General features: G+C 34.1%; 1 protein-coding gene across 1 annotated transcript in view; it reads left to right on the forward strand.

Annotated features, from left to right (window-relative positions):
• HCRTR2 (hypocretin receptor 2) overlaps positions 1-27,155 on the forward strand; it is a 110,521-nt gene that overhangs the window by 61,308 nt on the left and 22,058 nt on the right. The window contains exons 2-4 of the mRNA XM_032299743.1: positions 10,375-10,553; positions 17,014-17,257; positions 25,403-25,518. Coding sequence (XP_032155634.1) covers positions 10,375-10,553; positions 17,014-17,257; positions 25,403-25,518 — 539 coding nt within the window. The remainder of the gene's footprint in view (positions 1-10,374; positions 10,554-17,013; positions 17,258-25,402; positions 25,519-27,155) is intronic.

Genomic DNA, 27,155 nt, shown 5'->3' on the forward strand with positions numbered 1-27,155 from the left:
CCTCAACTTTCGCCCTTGTTATTGGTCTGTTGAAGGTTTCAACTTCTTCCTGGTTTAGGCTTGGGAGGGTGCAAGTGTCCAGGAATTTATCCATTTCTTCCAGGTTTACTGGTTTATGTGCATAGAGTTGTTTGTAGTAATCTCTCATGGTAGTTTGTATGTCTGTAGAATCGGTGGTGATGCCCTCTTTTTCATTTTTTATTGCATCTATTTGATTCTTCTCCCTTTTCTTTTTATTAATCTGGCTAGTGGTCTATTTTGCTGATCTTTTCAAAAAACCAGCTCCTAGATTTACTGAATTTTTGAAGGATTTTCTGTGTCTCTGTCTCCTTCAGTTCTTCTCTGATCTTAGTTATTTCTTGTCTTCTGCTAGCTTTTGAGTTCTTTTAATCTTGCTCCTCTAGCTCCTTCAATTTTGATGATAGGGTGTCAATTTTAGATCTTTCCTCACTTCTCTGGTCGGCGTTTATTGTGACAAATTTTCCTCTAGACACTGCTTTAAATGTGTCCCAGAGATTCTGGTACATTATGTCTTCATTCTCATTGGTTTCAAAGAACATCTTTATTTCTTCCTTCATTTCATTATTTATCGAGTCTACATTCAGGAGCAGGTTGTTCAGTTTCCATGAAGTTGTGCAATTCTGAGTTAGTTTCTTAATTCTGAGTTCTACTTTGATTGCCCTGTGGTCTGAGAGACTGTTTGTTATGATTTCCGTTCTTTTGCATTTGCTGAGGAGTGATTTACTTCTGAATATGTAGTCAATTTTATAGTAAGTGTAGTGAGGTGCTGAGAAGAACGTATATTCTGTGAAAATCCAGATGCATTTCTAAGACACCACACTGGGAACAGAGACTTGTAATGATTTATCTACAAAGATTAAAAAGATATGGGTAACCAAAAAGTTGTCATTTCCTCCAATACAAATTTCACTGAAGTAAAACTGTGACTACCAGGTATAACCGTTAATAGAACAATAAATGCTAGGACTGTGGAATCTTGTGTCTTCCTAACCTTCTGATCAGGCTAGCCTTAAAGGCCTGTGAAGATCTATTAATAACACTGCTGTTTCGTTCTCTGACAGCTCTTGTACAGAAAGCTTGGTGCCAATTTGTGGTTGAGCCCCTCCCTGGGAGAAATCATGCCACTCAGAGACAGCTGATAAGTCATGCCTATTTTCCCACTTTCTTCACTGTATTTTTCCTGTCTAAAGGATTTGTTTATGGATTTGATTCTTGTAAAGATAATAATCTACAGGATTCAGTCGTATAGCATTCCTCTATGCATTTCCTCCCTGCATATTTGTGTGTGTGAAGATACTGTCTTTTTAAATTCCTTTCAAGACAAATTATTAATGTTATGTATTAATTATTCTCCACTGTACCTAACTGTTACTAACACTACAGATATACCATTGGTCTCTGTGAGAACTTTTGTCAAAACTAACATAGTGAGCAAGTGCCAATGAGAAAATATTCGTCTAATTAGAGACTTTTGTATTTTCTTTAGGAAATAAAAACTGAAACATATTTTAGATGTATTGGATATATTGCTATTTGTGCATACGTGGTAAATTGTTTTAAAAGTATTCTTCATATTCATATTAGATAATCTTTCAGATGGCACATTTCACAACACAGATGCACTTCTTAACAGTCCTCCATCCGTCAGCGCTGTAAAACAAGAAGTGGCACGTTTGCATGCAGTTCTTCTGAGACAAAGATGTATAGGTGATTTTGCCAAGGTGTATAGGCGGAGAATGAGAAACTCAGAAAGGTATTTTGGCCCAGAAAGAGAAGGGGGCAAGCTAGCAATGGAAAGAAGAAGGGCCAATGCCATAGCAGTGGGATGGAATGAAAAACGAGAAAAAGAAAAATGCCCCAGGATTGGACGGAGAGTTTCTTTTACCTTTTTAAGATAATACTTCTAGGCAGCTTCCCAGCTTCTTAAATCTGGACGCTGTAATGATTCTCCATTCCATGACCTGTTTCAAGACTGGTTTTTGGAAAACTGGAGTTAAATGTAGGCTTTTTTTCTTCTGTATTCAGTTGCATCTTTTCCTTTTTCATTTAGAAATGTTGTTTTATTTCACCTTCCGTTCTTTATGTTTAATTTAGAATATGTTGGGCATTTTATCCTTTTTTAAACATTATTTTCTATCTAGAACATCTAACTTGAACAAATATACTCAGTTCTACGTTATAAAAAATATTACAATGAATTTAATGTTTAAAAGTTATTTTGGAAGTGACAATGGAAGCAGTTTCAAAGGCTTTCACTGACACTTTGTGGCAAAAGATGGAACTACAGTAAATTTTGGACAAGTTTCGTGATATATGATTTTTTTATGTTTATATAACAAATAACAATCAAGAAATTGTTATTTATTTATTTATGTACATAGGTATGTAAATTAAGCAACCAAAAAATTGCCAAGTGTTTTATTAACATAACATCTAAACCGAAATATCACAATTTACTACAAATAATACTTTTGTTTCACAAATAATTTAAATTTCATATAAAAATCACAATTGTTGTGTTTAGCATTGCATTAGTATGTTGAAACTAAGGTTTTTGGAAAAATTGTGTTTTCTTTAAATCTTTTTAAAAATGCCATATTTATAAAATGAGTCATTAAGACTATCTCTGAACATCTTCATTTCCATTCTGTATTGAAGGTTTTTGAAGAACATCATTATTAGTTCAAAGTTTATTTCACATTTTGTAGTCTGTCTTATAATGACAATTATTATTATTATTATTTTTTGGAGACCGAGTGTCACTCTTGTCATCCAGGCGAGTGCAGAGGTGGGATCTCGGCTAACCACAACGTCTGCCTCCTGGCATCAAGCAATTGGATCAAGCCTCAGCCTCCAATTAACTGGGATGACAGGTGCTGACCACCACATCCAGCTAATTTTTGTGTTTTTGGTAGAGACAAGTTTTCACAATGTTGGCTAGGCTGATCTCGAACTCCTGACCTCAGGTGATCCACCTGACTTGGCCTCCCAATGTGCTAAGATTACAGGAGTGAGCCACTGCACCCAGCAGGCAACTAATTTTTTAAATTATGGTAAAATATACATAATATACAATTCAACAGCTTAATCAGTTTTAAGTATATAGTTCAATGACATTAAATATATTTACCTTAAATGCAACCATTACCATCATCCATCTCAAGAACTTTAAAAATTTTTAAAACTGAAACTCTTTACCCATGAAACAATAATGTCTCCTTCCCCATTTCTCCTTGTCCCTGGGGAAAAAAGGTCTACTTTCTATCTGATTTGATTGCTCTGAGTACCTCATATAAGTGGAATCATGTAATTCTTGTTCCTTTTTGTTTTTACCTTATTTTAATATAACCAAAATTAAATAAATAAGCAAATTCTTAAAATAAAATTGGTATAGTTAGTACAAATCCTTTGACGGCACTCAGTAACCCACTAATTATGTCCCATACCCAATCACATCTCAGTATCATAAATATTGTAGTCAATTATTAGTTGACATTTTAGGGCCTAAGTATATTTTTAAAAGAGATGCAATCTTGCATATGTGGTTTACATGGCCTTAATCAAGCCTTAGCACCAGCATATCATCTTAGTTTACATTTGTCTAAGTGCAAGTATTGGTTTTAGAATGTAACTTCACTAATGTATAATCTGCAAAATACTAAAACAAAAACCAGTTTCTTCTAAGTGCAATAATGGCAAAGGCCTTTTTAAAAAATAATGTATTATTTTCCCATTTGAAAATCACTTTAGTCTTTATCTCATAAAATAACAGGAAAATAACTTAAATCAAAAGACTATATCTGAATATTATTTGGAAAACATATTTCATAAAGATATCCTTCTTTGCATCATGGGCTGCAGATGTTCTCCTGCAACTTGAGCTTGAGCCACTTTCCATATTTTACAGAGAATGTGCACAAGCTATATATCATCCGATTGTTTCAGAGAAATCTGATAAGACAAAAGATAGTCTGAAAGATAAAGGAAAAAGGGAATTTGCATCTTCTTGGCATTTCTGCATTTCAAAACTGCTATTTCAATAAAGCCCATGTTAGAGGTGGAATTCAGGAATTCATTGAATCTCCGTTCTTGCCTTCTGCTATCTCCTTTCTCCCTTGTATGCTCGATTATTCCTCACTTAGTCCTGGTTAATTAACGCAGGCTTTTAAATACAGACTAACTGTAAATTGACTTTAATGTTGGCATATAACGGATATCACAGAACTGATTTAAAATGTGGTATCAAGTTCAGGTCCTGGGACTAACCAAAATTCACCAGAGGATGCTACATGGCTAATTGAGAGCCATAGCTTACTTTATGTCTAAGAGAATATTAATAAGCAGCTAAGTTCTCTGTGAGCGCTTAGATTTCATTTCAAAGGAATGATGAAAATAAATTTCCTGGTTAGCCATCGGGCCTTTTCTCTCCTTTTAAAGAATTTGCTAACGGGAAAATATACCTACCAATGGTAGCAACGTACTATAAGTTTATGAGCAAATCAAGTCCATACACAGTTACTGCAGAGTATATTATAGGCATTATTTCTGTTGGGAGAAAAGCAGCAGAAACTTAGCAAAGTAAGGGCATGAGAAAAGGCAGCTTATAATGATAAAGAGCCTTTGTGCCAGTAGAGAGATAAGAAAAAATACAAAAAAAAAAAAAATCCATGGTGATCCACAATAATTTTAGAATGCAATTTATGGCCACGAAGAGTACAACATGTGATTAGGTATCAAAGAAGATAATTAATTTTGGCTAATTAAAAGATATTTTGTTAAGCAGAAACTTTTCTATTTGGCTGGTTGCTCAGTTGATTTTGGATAGTTTTTGGTACTAATTCATTAGTTTAAAATATATTGAAATGGAGCATGGGCCATTTCCGGACAGAGTAATGGCCTGAGCGATGGCCTGGGCATGGAATATGTTTGATACATAGTGAAACATCAGACTCACTCTGGTGCTCTAAGTACTTTATAGGAAACATTATAAGGGATAAAGGGCAAAAATTAAACTGGCTCTCAGTTACTATTGGCCGTCTGAAAATGATGTACTCTCCAGGAGAAAAGAGAGCTCCCACTGAAAAGGAAGAGTTAATGCAACAGGACATTTTGCCTGTCTGTGCTGCATTAATGGATTTCATACATTTTATGATATTTATTATTTTATGACATTTATCCATAAATGACATTAATGGGTAAAATATATAGGAGTTCAGATAGGCACAATGCAGGGGAAACTGTTAGGAGGTCACTACAATACTCTAGCTAATGGTTACAACAACAATCTGACATTAGGTATTTGCAATAGGAATAGAAAGAATGCAATAAAGGAAAGAGATATTTTGGGGATTTCAAGCCTAATTAATGGGAGAAAATGGAAGGTTATTATACTTCAGAGAAACATAAAGTCCAGTGATAAGTTTAAGTTGTATAAATTTAGTGTCCTCTCAGGAGAAGGTGATGTTTACTTCGTACTTTTAGAACCTTGCATGGTTGAGTGGGTGACTAAATAAACAAATAAATGCTTAACACAAATTTAGAGGATGTGCACTTGTAGATATTTGTGTAGTTCTGAATAGTCCATTTAAAGATAGACAGTAGGTTTTCTTCCAGGGTTTTTAGAGTTTCAGGTTTTACATTTAAACCATCTTCAGTTGCTATTTGTATTTGGTGAGAGATGGGTCCAGTTTTGTTTTTCTGCATATAGCTCATCCAGTTTTACCAGCATCATCTATTGAATAAGGTGTCCTTTCCCCAGTGTCTATTTTTGTTATAAATTGGTTCTAGGTATGTGGCTTTATTTCTGGGTTTTCTATTCTGTTCTACTGATCTATATATCTATTTTTATACTATTAATAGTATCATGCTGTTTTGGTTACTATAGCCTTATACTATAATTTGAAGCCAGTTCATATGATACCTCCAGCTTTGTTCATTTTGATTAAGATTCATGTGACTATTTGGGCTTTTTTGTTGTTGTTCAATATGAATTTTTGGATTTTTTTTTCTAATTCCATGATGGAATACTTCTCAGCAATAAAAGAAAGCATGACATCATGTCTTTTGCAGCAACCTGGATAGAAATTGAGGCCATTATCTTAGGTGAAGTAACTCAGAAACAGAAAGAAAATGCCACATGTTCTCATTTATAAGTCGAAGGTACATTTTGTATACACATGGACATAGAAAGTAGAACCATAGACATTGGTGACTCAGAAAGGCAGAAGAGTTGGAGGAGGCGAGAGATGAGAAATTATCTAACGGGTACAGAGTACACTCTTCGAGTGAGGATTACACCAACAGGCCAGACTTCACCACTATGCAACATACTCATGTAATAAAACTACCCTTGTATTCCCTAAATCTATAAAAGTAAAAATAAATAAAATAAATACAGGTACTGATAATCTGAAATGTGCTCACAATAAAGAGAGCAGGGTGATGAGAGGCAAAAGCCTACTGTTGTATGTGAAGGGTTTGGTGATGTTTATCCCAGAGAAGCAAAGCCTTGGAAAATAGACAAAGCCACAGTATTCAAATATTTGAATTGGCATAATGTGAACACAACAGTTAAGATATTGTTAAATGACACAATAATGTTATCTAACACAAACTGAAAATTCAAATTTACCTAAGTGTCCCAATAGCTTTCTTTATAAATAACTTTTTTTTCTTTTTATTTCTTCTTAGGAGTGAAAGGTAAATAATCTAGCATCTATACAAGGGAACCAATGTTTATCTATCTATATGTATTTCCATATATGTGCATGTGTGTGTGTGTGTGTGTGTGTGTGTGTGTGTGTGTATACTCCCCCAAAAGTGTGCCTTTGCTGTTAAGAAAGCTTACAAGATCTCAAACTGTCTTCATAGAGTGACAGTAATCAAATCAATCATCCTTCTTGTTGTGGTTCTGAGTAGATTGCACCTAGAGAAATGATGGCAGTTATAGATAATATAAATAGAAAACGGTAGTTACTGATAATCTGAAGTGTATTCAGAATAAAATAACCAGGGTGATGGGGGATGAAAAATCCAAACGTTTCACATGATGAAGCCTGAAGATCTTTAAGCTGGAGAAGCATAGGCTAGGGAAGTGCGCATAGCTGTGGTCTTTAAATACTTGAATGGGTGCCTTTATGAGTTGAATTGTGTTTCTTCAAAAAGATATGATTAAGTCCTAAAGTTAATTACCTCAGAATGTGACCTGATTTGGAAATGGGGTCATTGCAGATATAATTTGATATGGTAAAGTCATATTGTAGTAGGGTGGGCCTTTAATCCAATATGACTGGGATTCTTATAAGATGATGATCATGTGAAGATAGAAACACAGTAGAATGTCATGCACTGACAAAGGCAGAAATTGGAGTTATACTGCTGCAGGCCAAAGAGCACTAAAGATTGCCTGCAAACCACAAGAAAACAGGGAGAGACAAAGAAAAATCTTACTACAGCTTTCAGAGACAGGACAGCCCTGCTGACACCTTGATTTCCGACTTCTAGCTCCAGAACCGTGAGACAATAAGTTTGTATTGTTTTAAGACACCTGTTTTAAAACAATACAGACTTCTTGTCTCACAGGACATTGTTTGTGGTACTTTGTTACAGCAGCCCTAGAAAATGAATACCAGCACAATGTAAATAAATAGGTAAAGTGTATTCATTCAGTTTCAATAAATAATTAGGACCTAGTAAGTAGAAATGAAGGGAAAACAGAACATGAACAAGAACTTGCTAGTAGTTAAAGCCACCACAAAATGAACTCAAGGGCTCCAGCAAGTTTTAAATCTCCCAGTATTATAAATGTTCAAGCAGGATGAAAGAAAGATGGTACAGAGGTGATTATCCATGCATCAGATGGGAGGTTAGACTGAATAATCTCTAAGTGAAAAATCATATGATCCTATGTTAAATCCCTGTCAAATGGAGGTTGGTAGCTTCCTTTTCATTTCTGCTTCAATTAAGAGGATACATGGATGACAAAGCATGATGGGTAAGACTTAAATTCAAGATCTAGTACTTAGTTTTACTTTTACTTACTCTAGTACTTACTTTTTTCTTTGGTAGGCCCCTTAACCTCTGTCTCTCATTTTCCCACCTGTTAAACATAGATATTAATGCTATTCACTTTTTAGTGTTATTATGATGACATTAGTTGATAATTTAAAACTCTTAGAACAAGGCACAGCACATAGTAATGACTAAAGTGATTTTGAACATATACTTGATCTAATGTTTCCTGGATACAATGGATTAAGTCTTCCCACCAGAACCATTCCTCATGTCCAAAATACAGAGTTGAAAGTTTAGAAATAATTGCATTTTTTTCTAAAAGTCCTGTACATTTTTCTAGATGTGAGATTGTACTATTTGGACAATTTGTTGACCAAGTACCAGAAATACAACATTTTTGCCAATTTTCTCCTAACAAACTGTGATAGTGTGTTTGTCAACTACTAGGATGGGTTTGTGCATGTGTGAATGTGTGTGTGTGTGTGTGTGCGTGTGTGTCTGTTTCAAGTGTTTATAGAAAATGAATCACTCAATGGCATCATTTTCAAATAATAAAGACTGCAGTTACCTTGATTAATGTTCACCTGAGTTTTTGGATGTCACCATGCAAGAGTTAGAGGATGATGTAAAGTTTTCAAAATTAAATCCTCCAAAATCATGGTATTTTGTTAAATTGACATCTGTTAGTAGCTGACAACCAATTTCAGCTTCAGGAACTAGTAAGAACATCTTCCAGCTTATGAAACTATTAAAAAATGTTACATAATTATCAAAAGAAATACTCATTCATTGATTTAAATTTAACAAAATGAAGTTTTGTTTATTCGCTATATAAAGATACTAATACCTGCATTATTTGGGTACATGAGTGACAGCTCTGATAGGTTTGTGATGCCCCACACAAATTCAGTAACTTTCAGTGAAGCAAAACCATGAATAGATGTGAGGTCTGTGTGTACACCTACATCATTCCAGAGCCAGTGATTATGTAACTTTTATATACATCAGACCGAGGACAAAGAATGGACAAACTGGATGTTCTCTCAGCAAAGAGCAACTCAATGAGATAGCACAAGTTTTGAACTGCGGATATACTACAAGGCTATGAGGGAGGCTGGCTATGAAAGTATTGCAAAGTCTGTTTGATTGCAGGGTGTTGTTTAAAGGTCCTAAGGGTGATAAAATTTTTTGTCTTCTAAGGGAGACAAAAAAAATTATTTTTTGTTTCCTAAGGGAGACAAAATTGAGTGTCTGGAACTTATATGTGCTTTTTTTTACAGCACTCTCATTTTCACCAAAGAAGGCAACCCATGTGGTGAAAAGACCACAAGTGTTGGAGCTAAAGCCAAGTTATAGCTGTAGTTTTATATTTTGTGAACTTATATGTCTTCAGACAAGTTTCCTGTGTCTCAGCTTCCTTTTTATTTTTTTGAAAGGGAGTCTCACTCTGTCTTCTGTCACCAGGCTGGAGTGCAGTGGCACAATCTCAGCTCACTGCAACCTCCTCCTCCCTGGTTCAAGAGATTCTTCTGCCTCAACCTCCCGAGTAGCTGGGACTACGGGCGCACACCACCGTGCTCAGCTAATTTTTGCATTTTTTTTTTTTTTAGTAGAGAAGGGGTTTCACCATGTTGGCCAGGATGGTCTCGATCTCTTGGCCTCGTGATCCACCTGCCTTGGCCTCCCAAAGTCCTAGGATTACAGGTGTGAACCACCATGCCCGACTTCAGCTTCCTCTTTTATAAAATGTGGGTAATATCATTGTCCCTTAAGATTGTTGTCAGCATTAAACAATGTAGGTATATGAACCATCTAGCTCAGTATTTGGCAGTGGTAGTAGCTGAATAATCATTGAGTTTTACCATGAATAAAAAACTATTTGTTAAAAGTTCCAAATGCGGGGTTTAGGAGTAGACATGGGCCAAGGTCATGGATAAGGCAAACACTACAGTTCAGTGAACATTGCTAGCTCCTAATTTATCTCAACTCTGCAACCATTTCTTGAGATACTACTACATATAGAGTACTGAGGGAATAGAAAGATGAATTAAAGACCATTTAAAAACTTCTGGCACTTGCAATTCAAAATCAAGCGAAAATAAATACAGTCTTGTGATTTATTGAGAAATGTCATGCAAGTTAAGTAAACTGATTTTAAGCATGTATTTGGCATTCACACAGATTGACCGATTCAATGAAAACAAAGCACAGCCTTCAGTTATTTTTCCTTTTAAATACATATTTGTGGACTTTATAGAAATGTTAATTAGCTTGACAGTGTTTCCTCACCAATACCTATTTGCTTTGTTGAGTGACTGTTCCTTTTTCTTTTCAAATTAGTTTGTGTGGCAGTGTGGAAGAACCACCACATGAGGACAGTAACCAACTACTTCATAGTCAATCTCTCTTTGGCTGATGTGCTCGTGACCATCACCTGCCTTCCAGCCACGCTGGTTGTGGATATCACTGAGACCTGGTTTTTTGGACAGTCCCTTTGCAAAGTGATTCCTTATCTACAGGTAATTATTTTTCATGCTTTTTTGAAGCTACTAAATGTTTAGTCATAGCCATGGCCCTTATGGTACATTAACTAGTGAGCTGAGAGATATATTTGCCTAAGGCATTGGAAAACTGAAGGAAAAGAATACTTGGGAATGTTTGGGGAAACGAGTTAAATTCCAGATAAAGATAAAGCAACAAACTGCCAAATCATCATTAGATGCTGCACAAACATTTTACTTTTTTGGTTCCTAATTTCCCTATTGTTAAAGAAGAAACTTGAACCAATTAATGATCTCCCCAACCCAATTATTGATCTTTCTTTTGAACCAACTAATGATCTGCCAGTCCAAATCATTGAGGATATTTGTTTTTGCAAGTGATTTTATTTTATACTGAAAAATTAAGACCTACTTGGTCAAATCAGTGCCATGAACAGGCTTCAGTGTAGATTCTAATTCAAACTACCAGAATTGGAATCTCTGTTCTGCCGTTCACCACTTGTATGCTATCATGCCAAATAGTTGTGATTCACTTAAAGGATAATAATTTTAATGAGATCTATCTCATATGGTTGTTGTGACCATTTACTTAGATAATTAATATAAATAACTTGGCATAGTGATCACCCTTTGGAAGATGATGATCTTATAAAAATGGTATGTTCCCAATAAACCTCAATTATTAGCATGAGAATCATCATTAGTAGATGTTTTCCTTTCTTTAAGAGTGAAAATAACTTTTTTCTATTTAATTGCCTTATCAGTAATTAAGAACAAATAATTTCAGAGATTAGTGTTCTGATTATTATTACAGCTCTAAAGTTTTTGAAACAAAAGATTTATAAGCTAATGCTCACATTCATACATCCATCCTAAAGGATGGACTTTCCTTAGAAATTGGACAGCGAGTGAAATGGTGACCACTGTCTACTTGTCTTCCTATAGCCTTCTTGTACCCTCAGTTTTTACTGCATGCAGTCTCTCAGATGGTGATTATAATATTTTAAGGAAACAGAAAATAGGCTTACAGTAACAAAAATTTAGGTGGGGCACACATAACCTGTTACTAGACATTATACTGATTAGGCTTTTAGAATGAAATGTTGCAAAGGGATATTTAGTTCAATAGTTCCTCGATTACCTCTTATAAAAAGAAGTGATCATTGTTTAAGGTCAAACATCGTTTATAGAATAGCAAGTGGAAAATACTATAGAAGTTATAAGCTCCATACATATATTATGTTTAATTATAAAGTTAGTTTGGGTCAGCCTGCTAAAAAATCACTACAGGATTATAAAATGAACAGTAGCACTTTTTTTTTTTTTTGCATGAGGACAATAATACATGAATAAAAGTTCTTACTAATTTTTTTTCTATGAGGATAGAAGAAATGAAGGTTCTGGTGGCATTTTGCATAGACGCACTGGGAAAATAATACATTTCAGAGAATTCTAATATTTCGTTATCTCTGCGGTGCTTCCAGAAAACCTTTTACTACTCTTGGTTTCAATAAATACCAAGGATAATATCTTGAGGATTCTCTTAAGTTTTGGGGTAGCTGCATTTGCCCAGAATGTTTAATTGCCTGGGAACATTTCATGTTTAATTGACTGTGAACATGAGAGAATCCCTGATGGGAAGTGAACTGATAAGGGAGAGGTGCAGCACCCAGTGGCAGGTGCAGTCACGTGCAAATGCACAGTGATAGCTTTTCGCAGAGCAGACATCTCAGAGTTTCCTGTGAGTATTTGCACTAGAAGACAGAATGGAAGCAGTGTACCAGTGAGTAATAGAGGGCATGGGTATCTCTTAAAATCACTGACAGTCCTCTTTCACACAGCAGAACTGCTTAACAGTTCCTACATTCCAAGTAATATCATCATCTCTGGAAGGATTCCATCTGCCTCTCTGCACAGTGTCCAATCTAATCAATTCCTGAGCTCACCCTCTTCTCTGTAGAGCAAGGAAAACAACTACAGAGTAACCACATGATGAAAAAGATTAGGTCCATAGATCTATTGGTTACTCCCTCCAATGTTACTTCTTGACAGAAAGGTGTAAATGCACAAAGAGATTGGTGCATGGATAAAACTAGTATCTCCAAATTCTTGACATTTATTGCCCCATTTTTCGTAGAAGTTTCCCAAATGCAATGAAAAGTTCCAATGGGCGATAAACATACAAATCTGAGCAGTTTTTCTCCCTAGTTGTGACATTCTGAAACTAATGACTTATATTTCTGATATGATATTTATGTCTTATTGAATATTTAAAAACATGTTACATAATGCCTAGCCACATTTTAAGGTTATTTGGTTGCATTTTAGATTATTTGGGCATTTACTAATTTGCTATAGTGTATATGTTTTTTTTTTCTTCTAAATATAATACAGCCTTTAGATTTATGAGTGATATACTGTAACACATTGGCATGTGCACAAAAAACTTAAAAATCTCACAAATGTTATAAAGCTTAGCTGAATAATTAAAATGACACTTTTGTATCTTTAATAATTGTCTAACTCTGAGATCATTAATATATATTAGGCTATTTGCCAAATAATTATCATCTATTTTACTTCTCTTCCAACAATGACAACAGCATTGGTTACTTTCTCAGAGAGGTGTTTTTTTTTTTTTTTTTTTTTTTTTTTTTTTTTTTAACTGCAGAAGAGGCTGTACACAGAAAATGCCATAAAAAAAGAAGCCAAGTGAGATGTGGGAGGTGAGCAGTGGGTGGTCAGACAAGCTCCCTTTCTCTCAGTCACACTTTGCAACCTTTCTGTCTATTAGTGCTTACCATCCAAATCTGTGATTTGGTAAAATTTCCATTTTTCCTTATAGTGAATCTTTAAGATCCCTTTAACATATCTATTTGCTAGTATAAAAAAGTGAACTTCTCTACAAAAATAATCCCCAAACATTACCCTGTGCAAAAGGTGCCCATAGTATAGGTTACAGGCCAAATACCTGAAGGCAGAAGAAAGTTCCCTCTCACTCCACTTCAACATTCATAGCCCATGCTAGATTCATTTCTCGAATGACTCACTATTCCACTGACTTGAGCTATTACCAGAATCCACATGAAAAGACACCCAGAAGTATACTCTTAGAAGTTAAAAGCAGTAACAAAACTTTCAGTTATAATTGCTTATGATAAAATGCAATTTTACATCACCTCCAAGAAAATCTTATAAATTGCACATAATTGTATATTAATTTGTAAAATGCACAAGAAAATATCGTAGTTCAAGCAATGAATATTAACTCACTGATTGTCAAGGGTTCATTCAGTGGATTGGTTCATTCTACCATTCAATTAATCACACTAGCATATATTCCCCTCTTTGCTTTGTGACAATGGGCACTGCTCCCTGGGTCGCAGTTAGCACTGGATGCCAGTCTTTTAAGTAAACTGATTATTTAAATAATTATTTAAATAATTTATTTAATTATTTAATTATTTTATTAAATTATTTAGATAATACTTTTAAATAAAGTGATTATTATTAGATAATATTATCTAATATTATTAGACTAATAATATTATCTAATAATAATATTATCTAATAATAATCACTTTATTTAAAAGTGATTATTATTATCTAAATAATTTAATCTAATGGCATTAGGAAATACTAGAAATGACATTAATCTTAGAACCATGCTACATCTATCCCATTTATCCATGTTGGTTAGATTAATAGATTATAAATCACTAAGCCTTGATGAATACTTTCTACTTCTAATTGCCAGAGAGGATAAATATCTCTCTGACCCAGAAGCTATGAAGAGGCGGCTGTGCAAATCTACACAACCATAGTTCTATTCCCAGGTTAGCAATGGTATTGAGAGGCCCTAGGTGCCTAGCTTATTTGCAAAGAAGGAATGGAGGTTGTATAGAATAAGGTGAGATTGGTTTGAGAAAGAGAGTTGAAGGTGCTCTAAAGTAGCACTAACAAATTTTCAGGAGTCACCAATCAACCTAAGTCCATTCTCATAGAGTCCAGCCCTTTAAAATTACACTTAAAATGAAATTAGTCACCAAGAATTTAGCAAAGGTTAGGCTTTTACCTGTAATTCCTATGAATATTCTTCTCTGAAAAGCAATCTGTTCCAGTTAAAATATAGAATTTCAGGCTCAAGAATGATAATCATTATCATTGTTATTATAATCATAATTAATAGCAAACAAGCACCACTTATATGCCAGCCCTGGAGTAGACACTTTACATCTCAACTAACTGTCCATACAATTCCATGGTTAGGTACTATTAATCATCCACATTTTACAGATGAGAAAACTGAGGAATAGAGAGGTTAAGTAACCTGCCCAAGAACGCTCAGCAAGTCAGATGAGATTTATGCCCAGAAAACCTGGTTGCAGACTTCATTCCAACTATACTCTGAGGCCTCTCCCATAGAGAAACAAAAGAATCAGAGTTGGTAAGAATCTTATCCTGTTGATTACCTTCATTTAGCAGACACACACACACACACAAACATACACATGCAACACAACACACACACACACACACACACACACACACACACACACACACAAGGCCCAAAGGTGTAAAGTGAGCAACTCAATAGTGTGCAGCTAGCTGATCAAAGAGAGAGAATAGGTGGGTCATCCTGACACTTAGCCCACAGAGTTTCTTCACTGTTGCCCAGGCTCTTAGATCTCTTCTACTCATTTGTACCTTTAATCAACATATCAACAAGAAAGGCCCTCAGGTAAAAGACAGAAATATTTACCCTTTCTACATATTATGAGATCATTATAACCAGGACAGAAAAATAGAGGAAGATGACTGGACCACATCTACTGTCTTCAGTTAAGGCTCACCACTGTATTAATGGATTAACAAATATTTGTTTTAAAGACACATGCAAGTATAAGTTCATTGCAGCACTGTTCACAATAACAAAGACATGTAATCAGCCTAAATGCCCATCAATAATAGACTGGATAAAGATAATGTGGTACATATACACCATGGAATACTATGCAGCCATAAAAAAGAATGAGGTCGTAGCCTTTGCAGCAACATGAATGGAGCCACTGTTATCCTTAGCAAACTAATGGAAGAACAGAAAACCAAAAATCACATGTTCTCATTTGTAAGTGGGAAATGATGAGAACACATGGACACATAGAGAGCAACAACACACACTGGGGCCTTTCAGAGGGTAGAGGATGGAGGAGGGAGAGGAACAGGAAACATAACCAATGGATGCTTGGCTTAATACCTGGGAGATGAAATAATGTGTACAACAAACCTCCATAACAGACATTTACCTATGTCACAAACATGCACATGTACCCCTGAAATTAAAATAGAAGTTGAAAACCAAATATTTCTTAAATGCATAATACACATCAAATGCTGTATCAGATACTGGGGACACAATTGTGAAAAAAACAAAACAAAAGCAGTCCCTTCTACCATACAACTTTGTTCCAATAGAGAAAACACAATAAATAAGCAAATTAGGCAGAATGGTCTACTACCTTATACATGCTGCAAAGAAAATAAATAGCAATCTGTAATAAAATGTAAAGACAATTAAAAGTCTTTTTATAGGGAGATTCTGAGAGTGATATCAGAATCAACATATCCAGTATAAAAGAGCACATTAAACATAATTACATCAAATAATCACGTGGATATAGGCATTTTAAACATGTTTCTTTGTTATTTCCTTAAAGTGCCAAGTTAAAGAATCATTTGTGGCATTGTTAATTATATAAAAATTTCATAAATAATTTTGTAATAATTTTATAATTTTATAAAAATTATTTAAAATTTTTGACTGGGTGAACCTATCCAGCTTTTGGAGTCACATCGCCTAGGCTAGCAGTGAGCAAACTGCAGTAAGGAGATCCACATACAGAGTTCTCTTTTAACATGACTCATAACTTTCCTAATACACGAATGTACAAATAGCCCTTATTATTGGAAAATATGAAATAAGCTACCCATAATTTAAAAATGTTAATTAAATATAATTTCAATCAAATTTCTATATGATAATTTAAAAGAAAGACGTTATTCTTTATAAGTGAGGCTTTTCCAGTTTGGAATAAACATATGTGTTTTATTTTCTTCTGTGTGAGTGTGTGGTTTCTTCCAATCAGTGGAAAAGTTACAGGGCAAAATAATTACAGCCATTATTTAAAGAATGCCAATATTATAAACTAAGCCATTTGGAATTTTTAAAAAATTATAAAGTTTTCATCGTACCTTTTCATGTTTAACAATAAATATGCATTTAAAAGTATATTTCTAATATTTCATTTTTCTTTTTGATATGATTTCTTTTTAAGTAGAAAGCACTTGTATGGATTTTTTTTGGCAACTTTGAATTTGCTTATATATTGTGACTACCTTTCTTGTTTAGTAAATATATTAAGAGTAATTCTTTTAACAGCTGGTGCTTCTCTATTACTATGATGTTTCTCTTCCCTAGACTGTGTCGGTGTCTGTGTCTGTCCTCACACTGAGCTGTATCGCCTTGGATCGGTGGTATGCAATCTGTCACCCTTTGATGTTTAAGAGCACAGCAAAGAGGGCACGTAACAGCATTGTCATCATCTGGGTTGTATCCTGCATTATAATGATTCCTCAGGCCGTTGTCATGGAGTGCAGCACCATGCTCCCAGCCTTGGCCAATAAAACCACCCTCTTTACAGTGTGTGATGAGCGCTGGGGTGGTAAGTACCATATGGCGCATGAACTGGCGTTTATACTACAGCAGCAAATTGAAAATTGGATTAGCATAGCCATTGTAAAGCTAGGCTTATATATCTTATTAGCATTTGTGAATACAGTTTTGCAAGAGCATCAAAACCAACTTGAATTTCAAAACAGTTTCACAGAATAACTCTACCTGTCTGAATCCTTTGGAAATGTTACCTACTGTTTTCTCATTTTCATATCTTTCAGATAGGAAATGAAAGGAGATTATTCTACAATTCAGATTTGGTTATTTTAGTTTTTCTTAAACTCCTCAAAACAAAGAGCAATACGGAATACAAATCCAATTATATTCTGGAATGATCCAACTTTTATAAGATGGTGCAACCCTGTATTGTCTAAAGTGTCAGGGTCCCTAATGGGCTTCATATGTAACTGGACTTTTTCATTTTAAGACCATGGCCTGGTTCACATGGTCCTGAGAATATGACCAGAGTCATATTCTGGTCATATTCAGTTTCTCTAAGTCAAATTATCCAAATTTGTTTTCTCTATTCATAATACATTCAGTTGGTGAGTTTTGTTACTAGGATAATTATTACCCAATTTAAGAATTACGAGGGCCAGGCGTGGTGGCTCATACCTATAATACCTGCACTTTGGGAGGCTGAGGCAGGTGGATCACAAGGTCAGGATTTCAAGACCAGCCTGGCCAACATGGTGAAAGCCCATCTCTACTAAAAATATAAAAATTAGCTGGGCATGGTGGCACCTGCCTGTAATCCCAGCTACTCTGGAGGCTAAGGCAGGAGAATTGCTTGAATAGGGACCAGGGAGGCAGAGGTTGCAGTGAGCTGAGATCACACTGCCACTGCACTCCAGCTTGGGCTACAGAGCAAGACTCATCTCAAAAAAAGAAAAGAATTATAGTAACTATGAATCAACCTGATTTCTCATCTGATGTGTGTGACGTGAAATTTATACAATCAGGTTTAAAGGTTTTATGTTTCTTTGGTTCAAAATTCTTAGAACCAGTCTAATGTTTTTGTGAAACAGTGAGAACACTTCTATCAATACCTGATGCTAGCACAAATCTGGGCACAGGAAAGAATGACAGAAAATAAAATAACCCTGCATTTTAGCATAGCATGCACTAATTTCAATCTATCACGTGAAATCTGAGAAAAACAATCTGACCTCTTCTGTGTAAGTATACTAAAATGGCTCATATTTAGGGAATTCATACATTAGAAAATAATTTGTTTATTAGAAAGATGTATCAAAACACGCAGTGCACACCGGGGATTAATTATGGGTAATATTCTTAAATATTATAATTTTTGAATTTTTATTACTTCCTACCTTGGTGTTTGTACTAGAACACCGAAAGGAAAAAAGTCAATCATCACTGATGAATTAGGCATACACTACAAGATAGGTCTACAGCAAGATAATATTTAAGAGAGGCTGGGATTATTTAATACACTGTTGTAAGACCTATAATAACTAATATTTTACAGTTTGTTTCATCTATTACCCCAAATATCAAATCTTCCTCTTTTATTAGGATTTACTTTTCCTTTTTAACATTGCATGTTTTTTTGTTTGTTTGTTTGTTTTTCCTCTGGATCATGTTCAGTTTTTCCCAATTAATAGTGCCAACAAAAACAAAATAAATGGAAATTTCAAAAATGGTAGGAATATTTATTAAGTGTCCTATGCACCATTTATTAATGCTTAAACAGCACCTTGAGAACTTAGTATATGTCAGGCATTGTGCCCACCTAGAGAGAAACAGACTCTGCTTAAGGGAGTACACTCTATATAGTAAGGCTCAAAGGCCAATAAACAAATTTTTATTTGTTTAAAAATAATTTTTTTAATCAGAATTTTTACATAGTTATATACAAAGTGCTGGGAACAGAAATGAGAAAACAAACTAAACTTTGTCCATTTGAACAAAAGCTTGCAGAGGAGCTGCTAACATTTCAGCAAAACATTAAAGATAAGCAGGAATTCTCCAGACTGGAAGAGGGAAAAGGATGTCCAGAAAGCAAGAAAACCCACATCATGGGTACTACATTACGAAGAAGAAAGAAAGTGAGTCAGAACTTGTAGTTTCTGGAACATAGGGGCAGGTAGTCTAAATAATTGAGTTTGGAAAGAAGATGGGTTGGGGACTGACTGTGACATGTCTCTTACACTATTCTTTTACACTGACTTATATTTAGAAAGCCTAAAAAGGTCTTTCTCAGAATCTTGTTTTAAATTCAATAGTAAATTTAGTCCTAGAGAGATTATATTATTTTTTCAAGGTTATGAAGCAAATATGGACATTTAAATCTGAAGCTTCCAACTCTTAAGTTGGAATTCTTTAAGTTATAGAGATTGCAATTAGATAAATATACAAATATTTTTCAGTATATGTCAGCAGTATTTTCTCTAAAGTATTCTGGCAATTAGTTTCTGCTTTTATAAACTTTTCTGTTTTAATATTGCCATGAATAATCAAGTAATGGTAACCTCCATTAACAAAAAGATCGCAATGCCATGGAATCCTGTTCAGTTATTATGATTAAGTAAATAGAAGTATGATTTTTAAATTACCTCTGCGTGATAAATATAAATACATAAAACTCATTTCTACACTCGTATTTTATTACCTAACTCTAGCAAGATTTTCATTAAAAAAGAAAACAATTGTCTAACTATATAAAATTCTAAACCTGGCCTTCAGAAGTTATTTAAGAAAACTATTTGAAGATGATTTTGTAATAGCCCATAATTAAATGTGTATAAAGGCTAAAATTAAGTATTGGATTGAATTGATGATCCACAAAATCCAACTTAATAAAAGCTATACAATTAATTTTTCAAATATTAAATGAAATTGCTAAAAACCTCATGTTTTTAAGAAAAACATAAAATAATTCAAGGAACATTTTTATTTTTTTATTAGACATTCATTATGATGATTTTTACATAGCATGTAAAATGATTGTTCATGTAAACTATTTATAAGTCCATGTTCAAATTATAATGTTAAACCTTGGCATATACATGATTTTCACAACTTAAACACACCATAGGAAAGTATATTTTACAGTGTCAGCTCTGTAAATTCAAACATATTTCAAGGCCAACTGGCATTTAGCCTAATTTAAAAATCTATTGTAAAATATCTTCTATTATTTGAGATTAATTCATGATCTGTGTTTCTTATGTTTATTCTAAGTTAAATCAAAAATGTAGTTATAAAATAGAGAGTAATATCATAAATATCCTACAAACAATACTACAGTGGAAAAAAATTCAGAAAACAATTTGTTCAGTTGATACATATCTATCAGATAACTTTTGGAAAAGTTCTGTAAATGCTATTTTACATATGGTGCAAAATAATTGAGAGCTCTATCTAACTAAAAAATTTACTATAAATATGTAATTATGTATGGATAAATGATTTCTAAAACTAATTATATTCATTATTGCCTATTACTTCTTCATAAAAAGAACCATAAGGCATGATTTCTGGCAGACACACACAACACTCAAGAACATATAAAGAATCTTAATACTTATTTTAATAATTTTAAAAATATACATTTGCATGTTCACTGTTTGCCTCAGTCATATCGTTTCATACTTGTACAATTTTTAAATTGTTCCAGAATTAACCCACAATTTCTTTATTACTTGGTTTGTAAATTCATAGTTCTACAGAAAAGATCCTATAGAAAGAAACCCTTGGCCAGGCGGGATGGCTTATGCCTGTAATCACAGCACTTTGGGAGGACTAGGCAGGCAGATCACCTGAGATAAGGAGTTCAAGACCAGTCTGACTAACATGGTGAAAACTTGTCTCTACTAAAAAAAACAAAATCAGCCAGGTGCGGTGGTATGTGCCTGTAGTCCCTGCTACTTGGGAAAGGGAGATGGGAGAATTGCTTGAACTCAGGAGACAGAGGTTGCATTGAGCCGAGATCATGTCGCTGCGCTCCAGCCTGGGTGACAGAGTGAGATTCCGTCTCAAAAATACATACATACATACATACAAACCAAAAACTCGTTTTATACCTTCAAAGTTATAATTGCTTCACTATTCATTCATCCAGTGTTTAATTAGTATGTACTATGTACTGTTAGTCAAACATTGTTCTGGTCACTGGAGATTGGTAATATCTCTTTTTTTGAATCTTAATGACAAATTGTTCTTTGGGGGGCTAAAAAAATTGGAGCCCCTTTTTTAGTCATAGTATTTATGGCATCTGGCCTATTTAAGGTTTGAAAGCATATAAATATGTATACATGTGTACTAGTGGGAACATTTATTAAACACATTTATTAGAGAGGAAATAGTAAAATACATTAAAGGTTCAGGTAAACTTAATGAACCCCTAAACTTTAAAAAGACAGTCCAAATTGAATATTGGGAAATTATATTTAATTTATTTATTCATTCAATTCCTGACAAGTGTACCATGAAAGAGAAATGTTTGTAGTTTTTAGATAATTAAGATAACATGCTGGTTGAATAACGGACCCTAACTCATCTGAGAGAAATTAAGTTTTACCTGTCAAATATGTGATACGACTCTTTAATCTCTGATTTCAAAGACTAAAGATCCACATTTGTTCTTTATTAGTTAGTTTCATATATACAAAATATTTATTTAGATTGTGCCTATTCATCAGTTGAGTAAAAACAGTAATTTTTAATAGTTATCAACATTTAAAATACTGTTTTTTATATTAAAGTAGTGCTTTTGTGAAACAAATTTTGTGTAGCTTTATTCTAGGTCATATACAAATGTCTTGAACACATTGAAGACATTGCTTATCAAGTGCAGAAAGACTTCAAAGATATTTTCATCATACATAGCTTAAAATTTCAATGGCATTTCTGGGTTTTTAATCAGCTTAGACTCTAAATGTGAAATGAGGAATTTAAGACTATCATGTTTCCCCAATTATCTATTATAATCTCCTTATTAAAACAATCTATCATACCCTGGAAGGATAATTTTGCTTGATCAACTTTTTTCCATATCAGTGTTCATTATCATAATATGCATTTAGCAGTTCAATTACATGTTTGTCTAATTATTCATAAATATACCAAACACATAAGGAGCGTTTGCTACCATCTATTCAAAACATCTGTTATCACAGTGATGCTGTCCATAGCTGCAGTTGAAAAAAAGTTGACTATCAAATCTAGCTTCCTCTATGCAGACATCAGGGCTTCACATGAACGTAAGTTTCAAAGTTACATAGATTTTTTAATGCGGAAAGCTCACGTGATACTTCTTCAAAACAAATAAAAGTTCAAAGCCTGTTAGTTGCCTGAAAGTGCTGAGGTCACTTTCAGATTCCTTTGAAATTGGCCCACCAAATGCTGTGTAGGCTGTGGCACTTCAAAGGGAAAGACTGTTTGTTATTCCTCCAGTCAGAATGCTTGAATTGTATTGCTTTTTATGTAACTGGCCTGTTTTGCAGGATCAACTTGAAAGAAAGTTAGAAACTGATGAGGTAGGTGAATGCTACCTGGGCCAGAGAGAAGCTAAAAATGACACTTCAAATTGGTCTCTTAGACCTAGGAGCCAAAAATACAAAAATTAGCCAGGCATGGTGGTGTGCACCTGTAGTCCCAGCTGCTGTCCCTGCTGAATATTGCAGGGCAGAAAGACATTTAAACCAAGAGAATATGGGTTTAGAAGGATGAATACTGGTAGATCACGCCTGGGTTCCAAGCACTTTGGGAGCCTGAAGCAGGTAGATCACGAGGTTAGGAGTTCGAGACCAGCTTGACTAACATGGTGAAACCCCGACTCTACGAAAAATACAAAAATTAGATGGGTGTGGTAGGATGCACCTGTAATTCCAGCTACTCAGGTGACTGAGGCAGGAAAATCGCTTAAACCCCAGGAGGCTGAAGTTGCAGTGTGCCGAGATGGCACCATTGCACTCCAGCCTAGGAGACAGAGTCTCATTCTGTCTCAAAAAAAAAAAAAAAAGGGATGAATACGGAGAACATTAGACTCAAACTCAACTGCATCTGAAAGACAAGGCTGAGGGATATTAAACTCCTAAATATGTTAAAATATATTCAGCAAGAATCAAATGCATGATTGCTCAATAAATATTATCTATAATTATGGCAAACATTTTACTTATTATTATTGATTAATCCTGACTATAAACTGCCCTTATCACAAATTTGATCACATAACCAAGCTTTTATGCTTCTACATCCTCATTCTGAAGTAATGAAAAGAATAAGATGCATAGAGGTACCAGTATTATTCCTCAATAACAGTATGGGAGCAATCCCCTTGCCAATAGAAAAAGTCAACGTGTATAATTTTTAGAAGACAAACAAAACAGACTATTGTGTTAGCATTCACTTAGAATTATAATGAGTTATTACATTTAACATCTATGGAATCTATGCAGGATATATTGTTTCCTCTTTTACATTGCAGTAAAAGTAGATAGATCATTGTGATATATTCCAATACTAGTACAAAAATATCTTCTAAAATCTATAGGAAACTCAAATCAGGAAGAAAAATGCAAACAAGCTCAACAAAAAGTTGGCTAAGAATATGAATAGACAATTCTCAAAGGAAAATATACAAATGGCCAACAAACATATGAAAAAATGTTCAATATTGCTAATAATCAGGGAAGGGCAAATCAAAACCACAATGCAATACCACCTTATTCTTTTTTTTTTTTTTTTTTTTTCTGTTTTGAAACAAAGTCTTGCACTCTTGCCTGGGCTTGAGTGCAGTGGCGCGATCTCAGCTCTCTGCAGCCTTTGCCTCCCAGGTTCAAGGGATTCTCCTGCCTCAGCCTCTCACAGTGCTGGGATTATAGGTATGAGCCACTGTGCTCAGCCAATACCACCATAGTCTTACAAGAATGGCCATAATAAAAATAATGATGATAATAGATGTTGGTATGGTTGTGGTGGAAAGGGAACACTTTTACACTGCTGGTGGGAATGTAAGCTGCTACAAAAAATATGGAAAACAGTGTGGAGATTCCTTAAAGAATTAAAAATAGATCTACCATTTGTTCCAGCAATCTCACTACTGGGCATCTACCCAGAGGAAAATAAGTCATTATACTAAAAAGATACTTGCACAAGCATGTTTACAGCAGCATGACTCACAAATGCAAAAATATGGAACCAGCCCAAAAGCTCATCAATCAATGAGTGAATAAAGAAAATGTGGTATATATATACCATGGAATACTACTCAGCCACGAAAAGGAGAGAAATAATGGCATTCCCAGCAACGTGGATGGATTTGGAATCCATCCAAAATTCAGGGATGGAGAACCAAACAACATATGTTCTCACTCATAAGTAGGAGGATACAAAGGCATAAGAATGATAAAATGGATTTCAGGGACCAATGTTAGGTTTAGTGTTATAAAACCTTAAAATTCTCATTTTATTAAAAGTACATGTATGTATTTTTAATAAAAGCACATACACATCACAGACATACTATGCTTAAAGAGGAATTTTGTATATGTTCCAATAAGCACACAAAAAGAATCACTGTCAAATTTCTGTTGTATTTAGTTTTCAATTTTTTTTTCACATTTGTATTTGGAGATACAACTGGGAGTAGTCTCCCATTTCTCAGGGAACTTACATTCTAATGAGGAAGAATCAATTGTTTATATTTTCTTCCCATTTTAATGAAATCATTAGTTATTAGGTTTTTATTGAGTCATGTCCATTTTGTATATGAAAGTTTACAACAATCCAAATTAATTTTGTTAATAAGCCAGATGTAATCAAGTCAAATAAAAGGCCTTTTAATAACTGAACACTTGACTTTTTATAGCAGAAATTAACAAATAGCTAATTGTTATTTCTCTGAGTACATTAAGTGAAATTAAGACTTCACATTTGGTATACTCAGTGTAGGTGTATATACATTTACTCAGAATATACACATATACTGAGTAAAGGTAAGTTGTTAAATATTATGAATTTGTTTTCTCCTTTGCATATATGCTATGACAATGAAATCATATAAAAGGTAAATATGTACTTTGAAGAAAAGCATTGACATGTATCTTTTTTAAAAGTCCATCACTTGTAATGTAAGGTTTTGTTGTTTTGACTTTCATCCCAGGTGAAATTTATCCCAAGATGTACCATGTCTGTTTTTTTCTGGTGACATACATGGCACCACTGTGTCTTATGGTGTTGGCTTATCTGCAAATATTTCGTAAACTCTGGTGTCGACAGGTATGTAATTTCAAATAATTTGCATATGTTGTTCCTCCACACATAATTTGTTATTTGTTATTCCTTCCAAATAATTCACCTGTGTTTTTTAGGATGTACTTACAAACAAAATTTAAGAATTCATTGAACCAATATTACATGTTCAGAAAAGTATTATATTGTGTGTTCTTCTAAAATAATGATAACCTAAACATAGAAATATGTCTGAGAATTTTTAGATTAATATTTAGGAAATGTATTTTATAATCTGACTGGCACTTTACATTTTAAACAAAATTTAACGTCTGTGATTAATTGACTTTTGTCTAGGAATAACATTAATTTTGCTTTCTATGAGAAATAGCAAATAAAAATTCCTTTAGAGTTGTTTGAGACTATAAGTCTAAGAGGTTATATTTTTAATCAGATTTATTTCATAGATTTGAACATATGGGTTAAATCTCCAACTTGAAAGATCTTATTTTTTTAGAAGATTATAAGACTCAGGCAGAATGCATAATTTTAAAACTGTATACAATGCTAATTTGAGGTTACTATACTTTGTTAGATGATTCTGTCTGCTCTATCAGTGAATGTTTGTATTCGTTCACTTAGTTATTCATTCTTCAAATATGTATCATGAACTTTTGACATACATGTCTCATGAAAAAGCTAAAAATTCTACTTTTTGCCATTGAGTAATTCATAGTCTAGAGGAAGGGCATAGTCAGATGCAGGGTGAACATTACTTTAAATATAAGCACAGAGAATCAGAGCAAGATGTCCTAAAAGGGTATCTAATTCAGGCAAAGTAACATTTAAGTTAAACCTTGATGATTAGAAGGAAATCACCAACAAACACATTTAGTGGTTTTTAAGATAGAGACAAAGGATATGGCTCAGTCTCTCGAGTTTTGTAAAATGTATCCTAAAATGCCACAGTTCTTTAGATTTATTTCTCTCCTTCTCTAAACTTACAGCCAATAATTAGTTTAATCAGGCTTGTGGAAAGCTGTCGCATTAGTCTGTTTTCTCTGACACATTTTACTCAACTGAAAAGATTTACTGGAGTCATCTTAATTCATTAAAAATATTTCACAAACACTTTATTTGGTCTTGGAGGATGTGTGTTTGTTTTTTTTAATCAACCCTTGTCATTCAAAGCACTTTTGAAGATCATCTTTCAATGACTGGATATGAGCAACACTCATATTTTTCAATACCATGTGGCTTATAATTTCAAAATTTTCTTTTTCTTCTACTTTACAAAGAAGTCATTTTTTATGACTTTATCAGTGCAACCAGTAGCAACATTTATTAACATTTTGTTTCCCATCATTTTTTTTTTACTGTAAAAACAATTGTGGACCGCTATAAAACATGAGTGGTGATTTTCTAGATGTTGGTGACAGTTTTCTCAGCGCTCTCCACCTGCCTATGAATCCAGTGCTTATATTTTAGGGTGTTTGTTAGTGCAGTTTCCTTCTTTTTAGGACCTATACCTATTATTATATCTGTCAAGTTTAGTTAGATTATTCTTCTATTAAAAAATGTGGTTTACAGCAACAGTTCTGTTTCATTCATATTACAGGTCAGTGGGGAGGGGTGGCTGGGGCACTGGGCACCATGTGTTTTCTCATTCCAGAGCCTAAACTAAA

Source organism: Sapajus apella, unplaced genomic scaffold (genome assembly GCF_009761245.1).
Source record: "Sapajus apella isolate SASKATOON/1434 unplaced genomic scaffold, GSC_monkey_1.0 scaffold41, whole genome shotgun sequence".
Lineage (NCBI taxonomy): Eukaryota > Metazoa > Chordata > Mammalia > Primates > Cebidae > Sapajus > Sapajus apella.